This window comes from Fusarium pseudograminearum, chromosome 2 (assembly GCF_000303195.2).
Source record: "Fusarium pseudograminearum CS3096 chromosome 2, whole genome shotgun sequence".
Classification (NCBI taxonomy): domain Eukaryota; kingdom Fungi; phylum Ascomycota; class Sordariomycetes; order Hypocreales; family Nectriaceae; genus Fusarium; species Fusarium pseudograminearum.
In genome coordinates, this window is record NC_031952.1 from 1344872 (window position 1) to 1367781 (window position 22910).

At 50.1% G+C, this 22910-nt stretch overlaps 8 protein-coding genes across 8 annotated transcripts, besides 1 other annotated feature; 7 read left to right on the forward strand and 1 right to left on the reverse strand.

Annotated features, from left to right (window-relative positions):
• Positions 1–1267: 1267 nt before the first annotated feature.
• Positions 1268–3236, forward strand: FPSE_05034 (uncharacterized protein; the record flags this gene model as incomplete). Its single annotated transcript, XM_009258152.1, has 2 exons — positions 1268–3072; positions 3137–3236. 2 exons carry the CDS (start codon positions 1268–1270, stop codon positions 3234–3236), a joined length of 1905 nt encoding a protein of 634 aa, XP_009256427.1.
• A 399-nt stretch (positions 3237–3635) lies between these two features.
• On the reverse strand, positions 3636–5269 carry FPSE_05035 (uncharacterized protein; the record flags this gene model as incomplete). Its single annotated transcript, XM_009258153.1, has 2 exons — positions 3636–4831; positions 4882–5269. The coding sequence occupies 2 exons, from the start codon at positions 5267–5269 to the stop codon at positions 3636–3638; spliced, it is 1584 nt and encodes a 527-aa protein (XP_009256428.1).
• Positions 5270–6637: 1368 nt separating this feature from the next.
• Positions 6638–6664: a microsatellite.
• Positions 6665–9738: 3074 nt separating this feature from the next.
• On the forward strand, positions 9739–10669 carry FPSE_05036 (uncharacterized protein; the record flags this gene model as incomplete). The annotated part of the gene is made up of 4 exons (XM_009258154.1): positions 9739–9983; positions 10044–10131; positions 10186–10600; positions 10653–10669. 4 exons carry the CDS (start codon positions 9739–9741, stop codon positions 10667–10669), a joined length of 765 nt encoding a protein of 254 aa, XP_009256429.1.
• A 1002-nt stretch (positions 10670–11671) lies between these two features.
• On the forward strand, positions 11672–13093 carry FPSE_05037 (uncharacterized protein; the record flags this gene model as incomplete). The annotated part of the gene is made up of 1 exon (XM_009258155.1): positions 11672–13093. One exon carries the CDS (start codon positions 11672–11674, stop codon positions 13091–13093), a length of 1422 nt encoding a protein of 473 aa, XP_009256430.1.
• Positions 13094–14171: 1078 nt separating this feature from the next.
• Positions 14172–14988, forward strand: FPSE_05038 (uncharacterized protein; the record flags this gene model as incomplete). Its single annotated transcript, XM_009258156.1, has 3 exons — positions 14172–14346; positions 14427–14661; positions 14721–14988. The coding sequence occupies 3 exons, from the start codon at positions 14172–14174 to the stop codon at positions 14986–14988; spliced, it is 678 nt and encodes a 225-aa protein (XP_009256431.1).
• Positions 14989–15342: 354 nt separating this feature from the next.
• On the forward strand, positions 15343–17712 carry FPSE_05039 (uncharacterized protein; the record flags this gene model as incomplete). Its single annotated transcript, XM_009258157.1, has 1 exon — positions 15343–17712. The coding sequence occupies one exon, from the start codon at positions 15343–15345 to the stop codon at positions 17710–17712; it is 2370 nt and encodes a 789-aa protein (XP_009256432.1).
• Positions 17713–19535: 1823 nt separating this feature from the next.
• FPSE_05040 (uncharacterized protein) lies at positions 19536–21145 on the forward strand (the record flags this gene model as incomplete). The annotated part of the gene is made up of 2 exons (XM_009258158.1): positions 19536–19612; positions 19642–21145. The coding sequence occupies 2 exons, from the start codon at positions 19536–19538 to the stop codon at positions 21143–21145; spliced, it is 1581 nt and encodes a 526-aa protein (XP_009256433.1).
• A 534-nt stretch (positions 21146–21679) lies between these two features.
• On the forward strand, positions 21680–22786 carry FPSE_05041 (uncharacterized protein; the record flags this gene model as incomplete). The annotated part of the gene is made up of 1 exon (XM_009258159.1): positions 21680–22786. One exon carries the CDS (start codon positions 21680–21682, stop codon positions 22784–22786), a length of 1107 nt encoding a protein of 368 aa, XP_009256434.1.
• Between the last annotated feature and the right edge of the window lie 124 nt (positions 22787–22910).

Here is a 22910-nt window from a genome sequence, read left to right on the forward strand (position 1 = left end):
GTATTCAGGTAGAACAAGTTGCCAGTGGTCTGGAAATGGTTTTCGCGTTGATACTGGTTACCAATCCTCTTCGACGACAGTATATTCTAGGATATGGCCGTGAATTGAGGTTTCATTGTATGGGTCTCCCTCTTCCTTCGAAGTTTGGTGTTTGTAGAATGGACGTTTAATAATAATGCAACGCTTTTCCTCCACTTGGCCATTTTACAACAAAAACAGTGTCATTGATAATAGTAATAAATATCGACTCATTTAGTAGCATTCAGACCATATATTTCCGAGGTACTGCGTCGTATAGTTTGACAAATAATTATTCGACTGTACATATAGGGTAACCAGCGTGCGAGTTTAGTTTCAAGAATCATAGGACACAGCCTGTACCGAAGCAATCCGCTAATACCCCAAGACCCAATACCGCGGCAAAAGAGTACGTTAAGCCGAACCAAAGCATCGGGAACAAGCATCGAAATACCGAACGCTTGGAGCATCGAATTGACGTAATTGATCATGGACCCTTGCAAGATGGATGGACATTCATGAGAGTCAATCAACAACTATAATCGATCAAGTCGAGTAAGTCACTAGGACGAATGATGTTGAACATGGCGATTCTTGAAGCAGAACAAAGTCACCCTGCAGTATAGAAAGCGCATGTGACCTGTATGATGACATTAGCCTCGACTTGCACATGCTAACCTTGGCCACGGCTACCCCAGGTTATCTGAGAACCAAATGCGATGCTGATCAACCGAGTTTAAGACATTCTGACTATGGATTGTGGCCTCGGTTATATACAGCCGATTGCCGGTGAAAGCCTTGAGAATCACCAACGAAGCTGGATGATTCCAACTACCTAGACACGCTGTACCAAAGCAGAGTCTGTCTGATCTAAAAGAACAATGATCACAGTATATAGCTATGATCTCAGTTGAGAACGACCTAGGTAGAGATCCGAGGATAATGTATAGATGGTAGATAGAAGCCGGAAACCAAAGCCCCAGGCTCTACAACGACACCCACCAAGGAGCCAATAAATGACGAGATAATTGTCAAAAAACGGCATCGTACACCCCCACTACCTTGCTAGACTAACGAGACCATCGCACCAGGAAAGAAATAAAGTCATCGGCGGAAAGTTGCTTTAGTCGCCGCTGGCCCCAGGACATTTCTCTCCTCCTCAAAGCATTCTTTTCTTCCTTTGCTTCTTCCTTCTAGCCGTCTTCTTTTCCTGGTGGCTGAACAACTCAATTTAGTCCCTCTTGTCATCATGCCCGCCCCACGGCCAGTTTCGCGATGCGTCCAGCGCAGCTCGCAAGTGCTTTCTCGAACTCAGCTGCGTCCCGCCAGATCAACCTTTTCCCCTGCCACAATCGCTGCCAGATCATCTCTTACAAGGAGAACGAGTACGGCATTATGGTCCGCTGCAAAAGTACCAATGGCCGCTCGCGCCTTTAGCACAACTTCGAGACTCCGAGACGACGACACAGATTTCGACCCCGCCACTGTCGAACGCGAGTCTGACGAGGTTGATGTCTGCATTGTAGGAGGCGGTCCTGCTGGTCTCAGCGCTGCTATTCGTCTTAAGCAGCTCGCCAGTGACGCTGGAAACGAGGACTTCCGCGTGCTTGTCTTGGAAAAGGCTGGCGATCTCGGCGCTCATATCCTCTCCGGAGCTGTCATCCAGCCTACCGCCATCAATGAGTTGTTCCCCGACTGGCTCGACGAGAACAACCCCAACCGATTCGAACACGCCACTCCCGCCGGCACCGATCGTATGCGATTCCTCACCAAGAACTCTGCCATTCCTATCCCTGCGCCTCCCCAGATGACCAACCATGGAAACTACATCGTCAGCTTGAATCAATTCGTCAAGTGGCTTGGCGAGCGTGCCGAAGAGATCGGTGTTGAGGTCTACCCTGGCTTTGCTGCTTCCGAGGTTGTCTACCATGCAGATGGCTCTGTCAAGGGTGTTGCCACCAACGATCTTGGTGTTGGCCGCGACGGTAAGCCCAAAGAAACCTTTGAGCGAGGCATGGAGTTCCACGCCCGAGTAACCATGTTTGGCGAAGGTTGCCACGGAAGTTTGAGCAAGCAGGTTATCAACAAATTCGACTTGCGAAGGGATAGCCAGCACCAGACTTACGGTCTTGGTGTCAAGGAAGTCTGGGAGATTGACCCCGCCAAGTTTGAAAAGGGTCTGGTTGTGCACTCGATGGGCTATCCATTGCCCAAGGACGTGTATGGTGGCTCCTTCATGTACCACTTTGGTGAAAACCTTGTTCAGATCGGTCTCGTCACCTCGCTTGACTACACAAACCCATGGATGTCGCCGTACCAAGAGTTCCAGAAGCTCAAGCGACACCCTCTTTTCCGCGATGTTCTCGAGGGTGGAAAGTGCATTTCGTACGGTGCCCGTGCTCTGATTGAGGGTGGTTTCCAGTCCATCCCCAAGGTTGCTTTCCCTGGTGGTGCGCTCATTGGTGACTCAGCTGGTTTCGTCAACGTTCCCAAAGTCAAGGGCACACACAATGCCATGAAGTCAGGCATGCTGGCCGCCGAGGCAGCATGGACTGCTCTTAGCGAGAAGACTGACGAAGGCACAGTCTTCCTGTACGACTACGAGAACAAGCTTCGGGACTCTTCTATCTGGAAGGAGCTCCACGAGGTCCGTAACATGCGGCCATCTTTCCATACCCCTCTCGGTCTTTACGGCGGTATAATGTACTCCGGTCTTGAAGCCTATGTCTTCAAGGGCCGAGTCCCTTGGACGCTCAAGCACAAGACCCCCGACCACGCGTCCACTCTTCACGCCGACAAGGTTCCCAAGATCGAATACGAGAAGCCCGACGGCAAGCTCACCTTTGATATCTTGACAAGTGTCTCCCGTACTGGAACCAACCACGAGGAAGACCAGCCCGTTCACCTTCAAGTCAAGGATTGGGACGCCCACACCGAGTCGACATACCCGCCTTACAAGGGCATGGAGAACCGATTCTGCCCAGCTGGCGTTTACGAGTATGTTGAGGATGAATCAAAGCCCCATGGCGTTCGATTCCAAATCAACGCACAAAAGTAAGTCGATTTATACTCATGCTTCGATTTTGAATTGGAAACTTGATAACTAACATTGCAATAGCTGTATCCACTGCAAGACATGTGATATCAAGGCGCCTCACCAGGATATCAACTGGCAAGTGCCACAGGGAGGCGAGGGTCCCAAGTACTACATGACCTAAGAAAAGCAAACACATGTTCTATCAAGAACTCTCTTTTTTATTGTTAATTTTGTATGATACCTGATTTATATACCTGGATGCATACGTGGCGTGTTGGGGAAAGCAAATTTGGCACAAGGCCACATGTAAAAGATGGAAAGGATTTGTCTTTCGGAGCATATTGGAGTAGAGGTCGAGCTGCCAAATATCAGCATGTCTTACTTGATGTGGAGCCAAAAGCCGGTGAATTTAGAACAACAACGAGTTCATTATTACAGATTCGAGGTCACAAAAGATGTCAGTATAAGAAGTTGGTATTGTTACATCCTCTGGCTTATGTACAAAGTTCCCCATTCCGAATAAATCCCAAAACAACACCTTAGTCTTGTTGACCAAACCACTCCACTCTACACAACTTAATTAGTTTCGGCTTTGCGAGGCGTTCAAACTCTCGCTAGTAGTCTTCGCAGCGTCACGAAGCCGGGACTCCAGGTTGGCATCACCGAGCATGGCACGGCCATGAGCCTTAAAGTCCTCGAAAACGGGAACGAGAGCCTCGGAGCGGAGATCGCATCCATAGTAGAACAGGACATTCCCGTTTCTGTTGAAGGTTCCATCGGCCTTCTCGAAAAACCAAGTCAGGTTCTCGTCCTCCTCGCTGACAGTCCAGGCCAGGCTGGGGTGATCCTTCTTGATGGAAGCAAAGACGTTCTCGGCGATGTTGCTCAACCATCCAGACTTGGTGATGTTCAAGGTAGCAAGCGTAGCAATAGCTCGCTCCTCGCTAGCAGGCAGGACAATGGCTAAGCACTGCATTCCATCGTCGTAGTAGGCATCAAATTTCTTATCCTTGAGCTGGTCGACAAAGCGATCGACGGTAGCCTCGGCGTCCATACCCTGGCGGTCGCGGATCAAAGCCTCCTTAAACTTGGCCACGTCCTCGATCTCACCGAAAGAAGAAACCTTGCGGACCTTGTCTCCTCGGCGGATCAGAGTTCCGGCACCGGAGTCGGTGAAGAGTTCCTTCTGGAGATCACTGGGGTGGATAATGGCAACAGACGAGCTGCGAGGCAGAGTATCCAACAAATCCTTGATCTCGCGAATCTTGAGTCTGGTTCCATATCGGCACCAGGGCTGGCTCATCAAATGGTCGAACTCGGCGTCCAGGTTGATAACAGAGATCTTCTCTCCATCACCATTGTATAATCCACCCTTCTCAGACAGATAAACGACCTTCAATGGCTCAAGAGCGCGAGCAAGCTCGGCCGCTGCGACATCGGCGTTGACATTGAGGAGATGGCCATCCTCGGATTCGGCCATAGAAGTAAGGACGGGGATATAGCCGGCCTCGATAGAGTTCTCAATAGCCTCCTTGTTAACCTTTGTGATCTTTCCAACGTACTGCCACTTGTCCTTGTCGAGATAATCGGCGATAAAAGCGCCACTAATGGATCGGGCTGCGATTCCAAGCTCATCGAGGCGGTCGATAAGCTTCAGGTTCTCTTCAAGAAACAGCTTTCGAGCAACACCAAGAGTTTTGGCATCTGTAATTCGGATACCCTCTTCGAATTGGGGCTCAACACCAGCAGCCTCCAACAAGTTGTTGAGCTGAGGTCCTACGACCATGATTGTCAGAACCAGTACTATGAGAGCATGATATACTAACCGGCGCCGTGGACAATCACTGGAAGCAATCCCAATTCGGTCAAGAATAGCAGACTGCGACAAAGCTCGTCCAAGTATTCGGTGAGAATAGCACCGCCGACCTTGATGACGGCAAACTTCTGTGACTCAACCGAGGTGAAGAGCTTCAGATACTGCTCACCCTCCCGCTTGCTTCCAATGCTGTTGATTGTCTGCGCAACAATCTCCCGAGTCCTGTCACGAGCAAGCGACGAGGCGAGAGCTCGTGTGGTCGAAAGGGTTCGGCTGGCGCTGACGTCGATGGATCGGAGCGTGGTTGACGCAGTCTTGACACTAACAGCGCGAGCAGCAAAGCGGGGAGCAGCTCGTCGAGCGCCAGCGCGGATGGCCACAGAAGTAGCGGACAGCATCTTGCTCGAAGACAGGAGATTGTAGGCGGACAATTGGCGAGAGAAGGGGAGGGTTGATCAGGATGAAAATCAGAAAAGAGGTGGAGGACTGTTTTTTTTGGAGAAGTGGCAGGCAGACCTCAATGAGTAGATAACCTAGTGGGAGGATGAGGGGTCTAGTCAGGATGGCAGGTATAGAATAAAGACAGCATTTTGACGATTTTCCAGATTTAACGATGCAAGCCTTTAGGAACATATTAGTACGCAGTTGGAATGTCTTTATGTTGTTATATTTATTACTTGGCTATCGTTTGCGAAACCTGTTGTCTATGATTAATCCTTCTTAATAGAGTGCATTCATTCTGCTCAAAATCAGCTCTGTTGCAGACCCGCCCTTACCCGGATAGGTATCTGTAAGAAAGCATCTGGGGTTATGGAGGAACAACAGAACACTCCACAGCTACACACAGCTACAGAGTACTAAGCCAACGGAGAGTTACCTCTTTTAGCCGGCAGCAAGCGTACAGAACACCGACTTTTGAGCCGCATGGAGGTGATGGGACTTGGCCTTATCTTATCAATAGGATCAGTGGGTGAGCCAACGGTCAAGACAAAATCTACAATCTCCGATCCCGCAGAGAGCACCTGGTCCTTGCGGTTTCCGCGGGTATGAATAGATTGAAACAAGAGCTATCTGGTTTAAACATCGACCCTTCCGTGGCTGAAAGATAAAGGCGAATAAGAATATTGTTAATGTAGCAACCAGAAATTATCTAGAAAAAAATACTTTTCTCAACAAATTTGTCTTTCTTTCTTTTCCATAATCACATGTAAAACAATCATCGACAGCGAAGACTCTGTGCCATAGGACTTCTTCTAAGTGAACGAACTTTGCAGTGTCGAGTCAGTCAGAATGTGGCCACCTTGCCATGAGGCTTGCAAGACATGATAGATCCTGGTCGAAGCCCAGAGAATGTCCAGTGAGGCTGGCAGGTTGGTTAGGTAGGACCTTTTGGACAGAAATGGTTTTAAGCATTCAGTGAAAGTGGAGTCGGCATCCAGACCAAGTCTTGGACCAGAGTGGGAGCGTGTTGCGAAACAAGGAAATTGTTAGTGAGGTACTTCTCAAAGTAGCCCCCAGCTCTGGGGCGCCTTCTCGTAAAAGGTAACGGTGCTCGGCGATCCTTGACAATCAAAATTTTCGTGTCACCATTTGGCGTCAAATTGCCCGTAGCATCCTGGAACGTGTCCTCAATGCGGACTGGGGTTTTCATGAACCACGACACTCAACTTTCTAGACCCAGACAGTAGAGTTTCGAATCCACAACCAGTCATCATAATATAAACAAGCTTAAACCTCAAACCAAGAGTTGAAGCATAAACCGACACATGATGATGATGATGATGATGATGATGGGGAATGAATGAAGATCAAAAACTGAACCATCATGACGACTGCAAATTTTAAAAGGCAACTGCCAAAGAGTCAATGTACTGAGTACATGATGCAAAAAGCCAGCTAGTGGACGCACAGAGCCAGCCTCCCTAGCACTGCGAGGGGGCAGATTGGGATTGGGGTGTGGACTGATCCATGGTTGGCCAGAGTGGAATGACTCACTAAGTCAGCGGGCGGCTGGGGCTACAAAGAGAAAGGGCACACCAAGGACATAAAACCCACAGCCTACCTTGCCTGCTGGTTGCCGCCGCCTGGGCGAAAAATCTGCTTTGCGGTGTGGCCGGAAACCAGGCTTTGTGTGTTCGTTGAGCAGGTTGGATTATGCCGAGAGTGGTTTTCTGCAGAACCTTCTGACCATGGCATAATGTTTCTGAAAAAGATGAGACGCTTGCGAGACAATCATCGCTATCAGCAACATTCGACCACACAGGCCTCGCAGGCTGCCAGAGTGACGACGCGTCGCGATGGAGGGCGCGTGGACTGAGGAAATTATCAGTGAAGGGGGCAGAGCGTGTTTCAGGGTCCCGTAATGTTGTTGGTGGTGGTTGGCAAGAGTTGGTTGGGATAAGAGTCCCACGGGGGCGAGAAGAGGGTTTGACAGGACCGGGCATGGCTGGAACTTGAAGGTAGTGGGTGTCTGCTCCGACGCCGACGGGGGTATGCGGTTGTGATTGGAGCAACGGGTGTGATCTTGGTACGCTAACGGACCAGTGCAATCAGACTGAAGGTGAGAGGAGTCGCATCTAAAATGAGTGACTGAAAAGGCCGAAAAGTAACCAACCACGCCGCGTCGGACTAGCCCCCCCGGTCCATAATTTCAACCCGTATCCGAGGTCCACAGGCATTTGACGGCTCCATGGATAGGCGCTGTGACGCTTTTATCGCCTCCGGATTGCGTGCTGTTGTCGTTGCAAATTCCGGCTTGAGTCAAGCCAGTCGGCCCAGTCCAGGTCAAGTCAGGCTCTGCTTGTTGCTGGATCCCGGTGCCCGCCTTTCCCGCCTGAAGTGGTCGTTCCCGTCACTGTTGGGCTTCGTTTTCGTCCATGGTGATTCGCTCGGTGCCGGTTCTCGTCGTTCGCTTTTACTGTTGTGCTGTTTTATCTTTATCCGATCTCGGCCGTGAAGTTGTCCTCGTGTGGTCTGGTGTCGCTTTTCAAATCGAACATCATGCTGATATGCCGGTGGCTGCTTCTTCGACCTGCAGGTTGAGGTGAGGTTTGTGGGTTGTTAGGGAGGAAGAGGAGGTGAGAGGTAAGGTGAGGTGACGGAGGGACAGAAAAGAAAGTCCAGGGGGAAGATGACGACAGGAAAAGAAACGAGAGGGAAGAGACAGGTGGGCTGACCGCGCCAGACATGCTCGGTCACGCTAGGGGCTACAGGAAGCATGCGTCCCTCCCTTTGATTAATTAGGAGAGAAACAGAAAGAAAGAGAAAAAAACAAGATGAGACAAAGCAAGAACAGTGGTAAGCTATCCCAATACTTTCCCTTCTCATGTACTCTTTTCTATTTTTTTCTTCTTCTCTTTACATCTGCAGCCAGGTTTTCTGTGTACGGACACATGCCGGATAGACCATCACGCTTGGGCACGATTCTTTCCTCATGATCTCTTGCTTCTCAGTGAGTACTGGACATGACAGGCTGAGAGTGAGCCGCTACATGGCCTACATCGGGCAGCAGGGCACATTGCCTGCCTGCTTGCTTGTAGGTAGTAGTGGCGATCCGGAAGAGTTTTGTTTTGCGTTGCAGGGCTATTCAGTGCATTGCAGGTGCTAGGCCATGCACTGGAGAAGGTAACCTAAATCCGAGGTTCGAGTCGAAAAGTCACTTGTACATCAACTTTGAGTCTGTTATAGCGATACTTCAGGGGCTTAAGCCTTGAACTTGGGGTGCGTGTGTGAGAAGAAAGGAGATAAAGTCAGCGTCGCAAAAGTGTTTGATTGGACCGACAGAGTTTAGTGTGTAGACTAGCGCACGCCAAGCCTGCCAGCGTCGCCGCCACAGGTTGTGTTGTTGCCTGGGGTGTCCTGCCTGAACAGCCTTTGCCCAAAATTATAAGTAGCCAGCCCTCCCCTCGCCCGCCTGTTTCGAAAGACCTGCCCGGAAGTCCCGACTGACGGCCCTACGTACCAACCACTTACGTCCGGCCATTCATTTTTATTCATACTCACCCCACGACGTCACACCCCACATCACACCTCCCTTACCTAACCAACCTCAATCACCTAGGACAATATCACAGCCTCACATCTCTTTGAGATAAAAGGTCATTGTCTGTTCTCTTTGTCTCTACGTCACGACCTTGCTCTATTGCAAACGTGATCCCACTCTCTAGCACAGCAAGAAAAGACCTTGGTGCAGACACCCTAATCAGCCAGGTCACAAGAACGAACTGAAACACGTTCCTTTTCCTCTTCGCTCCCTTGCGCGCAATCGATATCACCGACGACCGGAACGAAGCGATCCCCGCCGACACCCGTCATCGTCACATCCGAATCGTTGTGCTGTTGTAGACAACAATAAAAGAAAGAAACCGCAAAAAAAAAAAAAAAACCAAGAAGCTGCTGTGAAGTGAAAGAAGCTCGTGGTCTTCCAATACCTAATTCTTTGGTCGATATTCTCAATATCGCCTACCAAAAAAACCCGACCGTCTTCTTTACCGTTCTGCATCGGATCGTTTTATTCGACGCTTTCCAAGAACAATCTCATTCAATTGCTGGGTCAGTTTCTTTGTAGGGGACACATTCACTTGTTTCTCTCCCGCTATTGGTAGGTCCCCATGAATCACTGCACTGCCCCACCCCGCCTATAAAAGGCCGGCTTCTTCTCACTTTTTCCAACTTCCCTTCCGCATCATACCAACGGCGCTGCATTTTCTGTATCCCGTTGCATTATCTACATCACGATCGCATCTACCTCTGAGGGTAGGATGCACGATTGTTTCTCATCTAATACACGATGCTAACATCAGTCTGCTCATAGATCTGTTCAGCGATTGTTCCTAACCGTTGACACTTCTTGATACCGACTCCAATCATGGAAGGCATCCAGACACACCCGTCCAACGCGGCGCAAGCCAAGGCGTTCACTGCGCCTGGTTCGCTGTCGTTCCCTGGAGCAACCAACGAGCTCACACCGCCGCCTGTCGGCAACGGCGATGCTACTCAGCAACCCCCTCACAATGGCCAGCAGGCGGCAAATGGCAACGGGGTGGCTCCCGCAACGCCTGTCGCGACGCCTGCTGCTACTCAAGGACCCAGTGGAATCACTCCTACTCTACAGTATGTATCCTCCTGAGTGACTTTTTTATGCTCAGTGAGGCTTATCTCGCAACTTTAAAGGAACATCGTGGCTACAGTGAACCTTGACTGCCGTTTGGACCTCAAGACCATCGCTCTGCACGCGCGTAACGCAGAGTACAACCCTAAGGTACATCAGTCACTACGTGTACGCTGAGCATAAACAAGTAGCTAACATACCCAGCGTTTCGCTGCCGTCATCATGCGAATTCGTGAACCCAAGACGACTGCCCTGATCTTTGCCTCCGGCAAGATGGTTGTCACTGGTGCTAAGTCTGAGGATGACTCGAAGCTGGCTTCCAGAAAGTACGCCCGTATCATCCAGAAGCTCGGCTTCAACGCCAAGTTCACCGACTTCAAGATTCAGAACATTGTTGGCTCTTGCGACATCAAGTTCCCTATTCGACTTGAGGGTTTGGCATCTCGCCATCACAATTTCAGTTCTTACGAACCTGAGTTGTTCCCTGGTCTTATCTACCGCATGATAAAGCCCAAGATTGTGCTACTTATCTTCGTTAGTGGAAAGATCGTCTTGACTGGTGCGAAAGTCCGTGAGGAAATCTACCAGGCTTTCGAGATGATCTATCCTGTGCTGCAAGGTTTGTTTACTTCTTACATGATTCTTGAAAATACAATACTAACCCTTGAAAGATTTCCGAAAGGTCTAAGGTGCCATCATGCCATCTCTTACCCGACACATCACATCACTACTATCTTATCGACGTGTATGATTAGACACAAACCGTCACGATACCACGATTGCTTTTAAAGTCTCTGGTTTCCACCTGGTCTTGACGCCCAGGCTGGAAGCCAGAGATTTGCGTTTGTACCATTTTGAATCTTTTCTGCATTGCATTGGCGTTGGGAGGGGTGGTTCGGCAGGGGGTATTCACGAGGGATTTCGGTTCAGGGGAAAAAGATAAGATACTCATCCCGCGACACATCTCATAGATTGCTTGCGCCGGTACTGCGGCGCGCGCGCTCAGTTGACTTGAGCGCTTTAATATTTCATGAAGGGATCCGTTGAGTTGAGAGGGGCTGATGAAACAAAGTTGAGGGATCGTTGAAATGGACCCTTTTGGTGGTTCAAAGAAAGAAACACAGGCTCTGGAACGGGCTTGTGAGCGAGCACAAAGGGGAGCAAGCCTTGAGCAAATATTTGTGGCAAGGCGACAAGCATGTGGTCATTACCGCGATGACTTGAACCAACATCTGCGAGAAAAGTCTCCAGTTGAGCAGTTTTTCACAGTAGTGAGATAGAAATAAAGTTCAAGTTCTCTCCTCAAACTGTAGCCTTTTTGATGTTTTTCGAGTTTGAAATGTGCATGCTCGTGCGATAACGATAAGAAGGATTGTGCTCACCGCGCCTGGGCCCACTCGCGTGCCCTTCCAATAATGGCATCCTTCAAGGTCAACCAGGAGGCTAACCCCGGTCTTCGGCGGGCCTAATGTTAATCAGCCGATTCTTTAGTTCTGTTTAGTCTTTTTGACGACGCCTCCCCAGCCGGCCAGCGCCGGGATCGGTGTGGGAACGGGGAAAAGTCTTTCGAATTCGTCGGCTCATCTAGACTTTCTTTTGTTGATCGTCTCGTAGATAAGTGACTGTTCTCTTGCAGGAAGCTTGTGTTCTTCTCTCCAACCTGCAATTCACTTCTCATCTGTCTGTCGCAATGTCTGGTGCTCCCTCCTCCATCCTTATTGTCGGCTCTGGCGTCTTCGGCCTCGGTACAGCCTGGGCTTTGACCAAGCGACCTCAATACTCCAACACCAAGATCACCATCGTCGAAGAATGCGCTGGCCAGTTCCCTCCTGAGGATGGTGCCAGTGTAGACTCGTCCCGAATCGTACGAGCCGATTACTCGGACCCACACTACGCTGCGCTCGCCGCCGAAGCGCAGAAGGAATGGCGAAAGCAAGGCGACGACGAAGTCGGCGGTCAGGGACGGTATTCCGAGTCTGGCTTTGTCCTTTGCGCAAGCGAAACACCAAAGGACTTTAAGATGAAGAAGTCAGGCATGGACTATACCAAGGAGAGTGCGAAGAACGTCGAATTGATCGCGGCGCAAACCGGCCTGCCCATGGACAAGATCCAGAAGCTGGAGAGCACCAAAGCACTACAAGAATTCCTTGGTACGGACGGATATCCTGGAGACTGGGGCTACCTAAACGGTAACTCTGGTTGGGCCGATGCCGGAGAGGGTATGAAGTGGCTCTACAAGCAGGCCAGTGCCACAGGACGTATCGAGTTCGTCAACGGCAAGGTCACAGAGCTTGTGACAGAGGGCGACCGCGTTACCGGCGCGAAGCTCAGCGACTCCAAGGTCCTCAAGGCCGAAGTGGTCATGGTAGCTGCGGGTGCTTGGTCGGGTTCGCTTGTTGACCTTCGAGGTAGAACAGAGGCTACTGGCCATGCAGTCACATACATGGACATTACACCAGAGGAGCAGAAACGTCTGGATAACTTCCCTGTGGTGCTAAACCTCAGCACCGGGTTGTTCCTCATCCCCCCACGAAACAACGTGCTCAAGGTTGCCCGCCACACATTCGGATATATCAACCCTGTTAAGATCACCAACGCCCTTCCTCCATCCCCCAACGACAAGAGAGAGGCTTTCATCGCATCTCAGCCCTACACATCCCGCAACTCTTCGGAAAACCCTCTTTCTGTCGAGGCCGACAAAGATCTCCGCCGTGCCCTCAAGGACTTGTGTCCTGTCCGTGGCCTAGAAACCCGGCCATGGAAGGAGGCTCGAATTTGCTGGTACTCCGACACACGCGACGGCGAGTGGCTCATAGACTACCACCCAGGTTGGAAGGGACTCTTTGTCGCGACAGGAGACAGTGGACACGGATACAAGTTCCTCCCCAACCTTGGTGAGAAGATTGCCGATGTCCTGCAAGGCCAGGGCGGCGAGCTTGGCGAGAAGTGGCGCTGGAGGGAGATGAAGAACGATGGCGTTGGAAGAGAAACAAACGGCGTGTATAATGGGTTGATGACGCAGGATGGAAGCAGAGGCGGACGTCCCTTGGTATTGTGCGACGAGCTCGCAAAGGGTAGGGCGCCGGTTGGAGAAGCAAAGGCCAAGCTATGATAGAACATGAGATGGTCTTGTCCTTCACGTTTTGCTCCGCCCTGTACGCATGTTTTCAGCGCACATTTCGAATCAGTCAGGGCATTAGATGATAACAGTTGAAGCGTTTGTAGCAGCAAAAGAAAAGATTGTTTGTTGAAAACCGAATGTGTTTGAAATTGGAACGTGATATGACATGACATGACAAGAAGGGAAGGTGAGCCCAGAGTTACATCATTGGACTACATTTTGACTGCATAGTCCTATAGCGGGGCGAATGTAATAGGCAAGTGAAATAAGCCGAGAGAGGCGTCTCAGTTTAACGTGGATATTCATATACATGAGTTGGTCAACCGGAAATGAATTGTCTAAAGTTGGCGTCCAAGCTTGGGAGCCGAGATTTGGACTTAAGTGGCACCTATTTTGACCCAAGTCAGAGTGTCAGAAAACTCGATCACTGAAAGCACAAAAGACAAAATTAGTAAATCAAGTTTAGGCTATCTCATGACAGACTCTTGTGTCAATTTTTTCATGTTGTAACGCTCAAACTCTGACGTTTTAGTTTTCTCGTCAAAGCACTGACTTAGTACTGCCTCAGCACTTAAGGTACCCTGCACCAGTATTTTAATACTGTCTTTTTGTAGGATATTCTTGAGCTCGAGACACCACAGTCACATACTTCATACGATCATAAGGCTATTTCCTATACATATGCCTAGCCACCGAGAAAAAATATCACTGAGAGATTCTTTTCTGGACAGATGAGTAGGTTGTTTTGTTTGGTAAATTCAGTGCCTTAATCCACACTCACACTGCCGCCCAATGATGAAAACAACTTCCCAACAATCGTCTTTGTTAATCTGAGACACAAAATAACACGGCACATTGACAAATAAGAATTCAGGGTTCAAAATAAAATATAAAATGGACCCTTCATGCATTTACTTAGTACTCAACATTGCAGAACAACTGTGTCTGCCGCTATCGGCATCACGTGATACCCTTTTGGAGGGGGAAAGTTTTGAAGTTGGAGATGGATTGATACCCTGGAACTAGTAACTCACGCAAATCGTTCTATTATTTCGCCAGGTTCTCCAAAATGTCCAGCCAGGATAACTCACCATGTCGGATTCTTGTCATGGCCTCAGGCTTTGGCTCTAATTTTCAAGCCATCATAGATGCGATTTCTTCAGGTTCTCTCCCAAACAGTCGTATCATTTCTCTCATCGTGAACCGCAAGAATGCGCATGCGACTGTTCGGGCAGACAAAGCAGGTAAGACATTCATCACATAGCCACAGGGCTATAGGGTGGACGCAGTATGACTATTTGCACAGCAACTAACTCATGACCAGGCATTCCATGGGAATACTTCAACCTGATCAGCGGCGGGTTCCTGAAGAAGGGAGAGACAGATGAGCAAAAGGTTGTTGAGGGCCGTCAAAAGTACGACGCTGCACTGGCAGAGAAAATCCTAGCAGCAGAGGTGAAGCCTGAACTGATTGTTCTTGCTGGCTGGATGCACGTTTTCTCGACTGCTTTCCTTGATCCCATAAAGAAGGCAGGCATCAACATTATTAACCTCCACCCGTCAGTATTCCAGATATATTACCCGAGAACCTGCTTGGATACTAACTCGGCGTTTCCAGTGCGCTTCCTGGAGAATTTGACGGAGCCAGTGCCATTGAGCGAGCCTACGATGAATTCAAGGCCGGACGACTAACACGCTCGGGTATCATGGCCCACTACGTAATTGCTGAGGTAGACAGGGGTACTCCTATCCTAGTCAAGGAGATCGAGTGGAAGGGTGAGAGTCTTGAAGAGTATAAGGACAAGGTGCACTCGCATGAGCACGAGCTGATTGTGAACGCAACAACCAAGGTTGCGCAGGAGACAGTTCAAAAGAGGGCATCATAGCGTTGAGATGGCGCCTTTGAAGCCATGAGATAAAGTGAAACAAAAAGAAAACATCATATTCCCTGTGAGAGATGGAAAGAAGCTTCTGCTTCGATTTTCGACCAGCATAACCATTCCAGTAATATGAGAAATGGCAAGAGTCTACCCAGTCTCGTGTATTTCAGTGTCGCCTAGACCCACGTCTTGGTTTAGGTTAACTCAAATGCGCCTCATGTTGCGACAGCCAAAGCTCCGCTTAGCTCCAAACGACATCACCTTCGTTCTCTTGTAGTCAACCTTTTACTTACCACCTTTAAACCACTCGCAATCACCAGAAATGCACCGATAAAAATCATTCGCGACACGAGACCAATAATGTCCTCCGGCAAGGGCGTTCCTGACTTCCCAAACCTAGAAGCCAAGCTTCAAAAACCATCCAAACAATCTGCATTCGACAAGCAGAAAGCAGAGGCCGAAGCCAAGCGACAGCGAGAAGAGGCCGAAACCGCCGCCGTGTACAACGAATTTGTCAAGAGTTTTGATCGCGACGATGATTACGATGGTCATGGCGCGCCTGGCTTTTCAGCGCCTCCGCGCCCTCGACTAGGGTTTGGAGGCCCGCCGCCTCCCTCGGGACTCGGTCGACGGCACTTTGGCACCTCAGGACTAAAGAGTGGCCCGGGAAGCTTGGGACCACCGCCGTCCTCATTCGTGAAGAAGCGATCTTTCCAAGACTTTGCGCGGACGCCTCGTGAGAAAGGAGCACTGGGTTATGACGAGGGCAGCGGCAGTGGAGGACCACTTCCGGCATCCAGAGCTTTCAACACGAGTGATGACGAGGATATGGATGGTGTAACAAATCGAGCCGAGGAGAAAGCGATTGCTAAGCCCACGCTGCGGCTGTCGAACATACCACCCGGAACCTCACCAGCTACGATCAAGGCGCTGATTCCAGAGAACTTGGTAGTTGAGAATGTCAAAATTACTCCTTCTACAGGCTCTGCGGGATCGGAACGAAAACATGCGGTTTCGATCGTGGTATTGTCCCAGGATACACCCGCAAACGAGATCGAGGCAGCGGTCAATGCGCTGCAGAACCGGTACCTGGGCTATGGCTACTACCTATCCCTCCATCGACATCTTTCCTCAGCTGTCGCAAGTTCTGTAGCGCTACCAGTCATTGGTTCAAACTCGGCGTCTCATCCCTTTGGAGCGAAACCTGTCGAACAATCATCAGGACCACAGAACGCTCCCGCACAGCACGGCTTTCACAAAGGATTTGCGCCTCCTACCTCATATGGCCCTCCCGGCGCTGGCGTCAACCGGTCTAGTTTATTACACGTGCCGGTGAAACCGCCATCGGACGTCAAAACCATCCAATTGATCAGCAAGGTCATCGAAAGAGTTCTCGAGCACGGCCCAGAGTTTGAGGCACTGCTAATGTCACGACCTGAGATTCAGAGGGAAGAGAAATGGGCGTGGATATGGGATGCAAGAAGTCAAGGTGGTATATGGTATCGATGGAGGTTATGGGAGATTATCACGGGTTCAGAACAATCACGACAAAAGGGCAAATACGTCCCCCTTTTCGACGGTTCGCATGCGTGGAAGGCCCCAGAGGAGAATCTCAAATTCGAGTACACAACCAAACTCGATGAGTTCGTATCGGATTCAGAGTACAACTCATCAGACGATGAGGATTTTGACGAGGAGAACAAGCGGGAAACTGCCGATCCCGAGTCCGAGAAAACATTCCTCAGCCCGTTGGACAAGGCCAAGCTCACACATTTGCTCGCGCGATTACCAACATCCATGTCGAGGTTAAGGAAGGGCGACGTCGCGAGGATCACAAGCTTTGCAATCGCTCATGCAAGCCGTGGAGTCGACGAGGTTGTGGGAATGATTACATTCAACGTTGAGAAGCCAATTTCTCTTACCGGTGCAAATCCCGAGAAGAAACCAGACACCAAAGATGCACAATCGAGCGTGCAGGAAGAAGCGTCGAAGGAGGAGGGCGTTGATATCAGTGCCGCTAGCCTCGTAGGCTTGTATGTCGTAAGTGATATACTGTCATCCTCATCGACAAGCGGCGTGCGACACGCTTGGCGATTTCGGCAACTATTCGAGACATCGTTAAAGGACCGCAAGACCTTTGAATCACTAGGTCTAATGGCTGAGCGACTTAAATGGGGTCGTCTGCGCGCTGAAAAGTGGAAGCGTAGCATTCACCTTGTCCTTAATCTTTGGGAGGGATGGTGTGTCTTCCCAACCGAAAGCCAGGAGCTATTTGTTCGAAGCTTTGAAACCCCACTGTCATCGACTACTACTGAAAAGGAGAGTAACGAAGAGAGGAAGGGCAAATGGAAGACGGTAGAAGATGCACAAGCACGGATACTGCCAGTCTCAACTGCGGTTGAAGAAGAGGATGATGTGCCGGGCGAGGCGATCGACGAAGACGATATTATAGGGGAGCCGGTGGAAGAGGACGACATTGAAGGGGAACCCATTGATGAAGATGATATCGAAGGCGAGCCGATTGAGGAGGATGATGTGGCTGGAGAACCAATGGACGAGGATGAGGCTGTTGGGAGTCAACCGCCACCAGCACCTTCAGAACAGCCCCCCACTGAGAGCGGAAACAAGGAGCTAGAACAGGCGTCCAAAGCCGGACCGCCTAGAAGGCGGATGCGAGCGGTGGACATGTTTGCGGATTCCGATGACTCGGATAAGGAAAAGGGCGCATAACGAACGATAGGCGAAGCTCGAGGATACCAGTTAATGAACTAAGCGTAACCGTTTCAATCTGCAAGATGGCGCAATTCAACGGCGCAAGATTAAAAGCCAATACCAAGACCGGACCAAGGAATCCGATGTGTCGCGAGTCGCTGTGTGACGCCAGGTCTTTGAAGATCACAGTAAAAAGATCCAATATCAAGAGATGTGCTGAGCAACTAGGGGAAGCCGTGGCAAGAAACTAGACGAGGATCTCACGGGAGATGAGCCTAGAACAGAGAGACAATGCAACGCTATTATGAGAAGGACAAGGTTCCATGGAAATAAGTCTCGTAATCACTGTATCTTGGTTGGTTTGCAGCTTCTGATGCTTAGAGTTGCGCACGAGCTGAGCCAGCGGGCCGTGCCTTTCATGACATCTAAGTTGTATGACTTGGTACGTTACGTCACGGAGAATAATGATACGAAAGGGATTATCTTGGTGTGCATGAGGCAAAGACAAGATGAGAAGGAAGAAAGATAAAAAGGGAAGGGAAGGGCAAGAGACTTGTGCATGAGCTATGATGGTGTTGAAGTGGCCGGGGCCTGTGAGCCAATGGAAACTTGCTCACCGGCCAGGTTGGCTGATGGAGCGAGCATACGGTAGTGGGGAGGCAAGAGAGAAGCGGCAAGAAGGTTAAAGAATTGCGGTAGAGAGGGATTTTAAAGTATTCGAGGCTATCTGATAGTCTGGGAATTTTTTAATATATTTTATCTTGTGTTGGTGTACAGTTGCTGGGTATCATACCGAGGCTGTAGACTCTCGGCCGTCGTCCAACGGAGGTAAATCATCGGCTTCGGCCGACCAAATGCACTGCTCCGTACCGACGGCCGGAATATGGTATGGATGGGTTCGTTGTCTGTGTTAAGGAACGGGGCCTGCGGGATGAATTCGGCCTTGGCTTTTGAGAAGGCTGTTGTCATGGGAATGAAGTCATGTTTCATTTCGAAGACGTTGAAAATTATCCGCCAGATACTATACTGCTAACTCACTCGTCTACTACGTTTGAATATCATACATCTGTATCCCGTAAATATAACCGACCTCCATTCCGCGGTGACCTGACAAGACATCAAACGATAGATGCACCTCTTAGCAGTTTGGCTTGTCACTAGCGTCGCAATGATCTTGCTAATCAAGTGCCTCGCTAGGATTCGACACCCTTTGGAGCGCTTCCTGCTAGGCTAGCTTGTCTACTTGTCCGCTGCAGCCCCCGCATGGTGGGGGGGACTGATGCACCTTTGCAGGTAGAAACCCGCTGTTCGCTCCTGCTGCTGACAAGGGAGCGGCAGACGCAGGCGCAGGCGCTGGGTCCTGGGTCCTGGGTCCCTGAATAACAAGACAAGTCTAGGCCTGGTTCAGTATCGCACTTCCTCGGGCTGTTGGCTTTGTTTCACCTTCTGCTTTCAACACAACGCCATCCAAAGGCATATTGGGCTTCAATCAGTCACTCATAATCATCCCATAAAACACAAACCTCGAGTACGACAGGCTTGTATCCAATATCGAACCCCCACACCGAGATCGACGACTTGCGCTGTAGCCGACGCAAACCTCATCTTTTGTAGCCCCTCGCTCATTGCGCAAACATTCCAAGCCTTTGATCATCGCCGAATAATTTGCGTCGCTTCATACGGATCCTCAAATTTCCATGTCGGAATTCGCAGGAATCGCGTTCTCATCATAGGCTCGCTCCCGTTGCGGCTTTGCGCCGGCCACAATCCTTACAACACATCCGCCTTGTTCCACCTCTGTCACCCGTTGTACATAATACTTCTCAGACGACCTTCTCATCATGCCTCTCATCAATGGAATAAAAATGGCTTGGTACGTTGCCGCTTGGCCTGGCCTGATCGGCACCCGCAGGACTCGGTAAATTTGACTAACTCTTGACCTTGTAGCGAGCCTTGTATCCGGGGCCATCGCTCTACCAAGTGTACACACGCCAACGAGCGACTGATGGTGCCTGTTAGGAAGCCGGGTAGACCTCTGAGTAGTTGTCCCCATCCGGCCTCCCGCCCATGCTCTTGCGGAAGGGTCACGGCTGCCATACCCAAGAAACAAGCCTGCCATTGTGGTCCTAGCAAAGGCGCCGAATCACCAACTCTTAACCCCGAAAATGGCGACAGTGCAAACAGCTCTGCACCTCAAAGTCCTGCTAGCAAGACCCCGGGCACAGGCTATCGAGTGCAAAAGACGAGTTCCAAAGGGAGCAACTCGAGCCGAAGGGAATCAGTTGACCCAACAGCTTTGCAGCGGATGGATCCTAAAATGCTCAACATTCTACCTTCTTTTGAGGACGCCTCCCCAAAGCCTGCCACACCCCTTGCTGATATGAACCCATACGGGAGCATGGGAATGACTCCTGCAGAAAGCCCTTTTGGTCCTGTCATGTACCCAATGTTCTCACACGTCCAAACCCCTATTCTGAGCCCGAACAGCTCGAAAACGACAACGGCCAACCACGGAGGTTCAATGACAACTACACAAGTTACGGAGGAATCAAGCCAGCCTGCACCCAAAGTCGGCTCTTGTTGCGGAGGAGGAAATGCACACGGCGCAGTGTCTACTCCTATAACACTCGCGTCTGTACCCAGTCCTCCAAAACCTAAAAAGAGTTGCTGTTCTTCGAAGAATGACTCACCCAAGGCTGACCAAAAGACTGATACTATACCGTCTGGCGACTTACCCACGCCTAATAGTATGATGATGTCTTTTCCGGCACCCGTCATGATGCCTAATGGCATGTATGCCTACTATCCTCAACCTACAGTATTCACCTACCCACCCCAGTATGGATCGTATTTGCAGCCTCTTCAACCGGAACAATGGAGACAAGTCATGGCTACGATGACGTTTGCTAGCCAAGGAGGCATGTCGTCACCCTATGGTATGCCTGGTGCGACACCATTCCAAACTCCGCACCCAGCCGCGGGTACTTCCCATCAATGCAGTTGTGGTGCCTCGTGTGAGTGTGTCGGCTGTGCAGCTCATCCATATAACGAGGCGACGCAGAACTATGTGAAATCGGCTTGGCAGAGCATGATGGATACAGGTTACACCCATGTCAACGGACACAGCAATGGACACACCAACGGGCATAATGGCGAGATACCAGCAACAAACGGACACAGCATTAACACAAACACGGTGGTTACACCCTCTATCGGTTCCGCTGAAGGCACCGTGTCGCCAGTCGCCTCACAGACTCCTTCCGAAGCAGCCTCCGGTATTAGTGAAGAGCAGGCATTGTCGGCTAATGACTTCTTCTTTGTCAGCTATCCATTTGGAGACTCTTGTGCGGGCGAGGAAGCGAGTTGCCCATGTGGAGATGACTGCCAATGTCTGGGATGTGTCATTCATGGCAACAATGAGGCACCGGCGGAAATAGAGAACCAGGCATAGAAGGCATTTATGCGGGAATAGGATGACCTCGGAGCTGATCTATTGACTACCTGATGCTCTTAATACAACAAAATAGCAAACAGATCGAATGGAGGAAACTGTCATGACTCAGAGGAGTTCGTCAGATTGGAGGATGATATGATATACCCTTTTGTGAGCATAACCTGGATAGCAAGGTCGCTGAGCGATCAAGAACACTATAGAAACGCAAAAGAACACTGTGGTAAGATACGTCCGTTACCTAACAGTTGTTTGCGTATGATCTAGTTCATTTTCCTCTGCTCGCGTGTCAAAGGGAACATTAGAAATCTTGATGTATAAAATATATCTCGAATATATGTATGTAGATAATGAAGCTACTGGTAGTGTAACGTTGGCGAAAAGCGGGGCGCACTGTGCCATCCCTTGACCTCAAAATCTCATCTCTTTAAGAGCTTTGAACTTGTTTTAACTACATGTTTTGATATTGGTTCATTGAATTTGAGCCGCATGTCTCAGTATCCAAGTCAGTCGCCACAATTCAACAGAGTCAAAATGGGGAATCATGACAGGGTCCGCGAAAGGTCACCGCGCCGGGACTATGGCTCTCACAACAGACGGAGCCACGATCGCGACACTCATAAAACCAGCACGCGCGCACGCTCAAGATCACCGGCGCATGAACGATCAAAATTGCCATCATCATCTCGAAATGAAGGTCGTTTAACTGAGCCAAGTCATCGTCATTCATCATCCAGACATCACCATCACCGCTCATCTCATAAACATCGGGATCATGCAAATCGCAAAACAGAAGCCGCAGTCAAACTTCCGTTTGATGCCAGACCCCTGTCAAAAGCAGATCTGAATGCCTTTGAATCGCTTCTTGGCGAATATCTCAGTGTCCAGAAGCAAAAGGACATGAACGAAATGGATGATCGTGAGGTCAAGGGGCGATGGAAGAGTTTTGTTGGGAAATGGAATCGCAATGAACTTGCAGAGGGATGGTACGACCCTGAGACGTTTGCTCGGATCACCGCGGAAAATCCAGCTACATCTCGACCAAGACGTGCTTCAGTGCACAAGGAAGAGGAAGAAAGAGAGGAGCCCGTCGAGGATACAAGAAACCAAGGTAGCGAGGATGACGACGATGACTATGGACCTACCCTCCCAGGATCAGATCGCGCACGGCGCTCCGGCCCAGGCATCCCCACGATCCAAGATTTATCTTTACGTGCTGAGCTTGCCGAGGAAGACAAACAAGCATCCATCGAAGACATTCGCAACGCACGCAAAGCCGACAGGACTTTACAGAAAGAACGCCTCGACGATCTGGTTCCGCGTGCTGAAGCTGGGACCCGCGAGCGCATGCTCGAAAAGAAAGCAGCCGTTGCAGACAAGATGCGCTCGTTCCGCGACAAGAGCCCAGGCGCCATGGAGGTTACCGACGAGAAGGAGCTCATGGGCGGCGGAGATTCATTAGACGAGTACAAAAAGGCCAAAGAGAGGGAGCAGCGACGCAAGACGGAAAGGGAGATTCGCAGAGAAGAGATCGACAGGGCCAAGAGGGAGGAGATGGAGGAGAGGAAGAGGGCCTACATGGAGAGAGAGGAGGGCACTGTGAGTATGCTGAGGGAGTTGGCACGACAGCGATTCGGGTAGAGAATACTCTGGTCTTCTATTTCTGCCTCGCGGGTTTGAGGTTGTGGTAATGGGCGCATTTTCTATTCTTGTATATTGCTATTGTTGGCGTACTTGTCGCATATAATGGCGTTAAAGAAAGAGG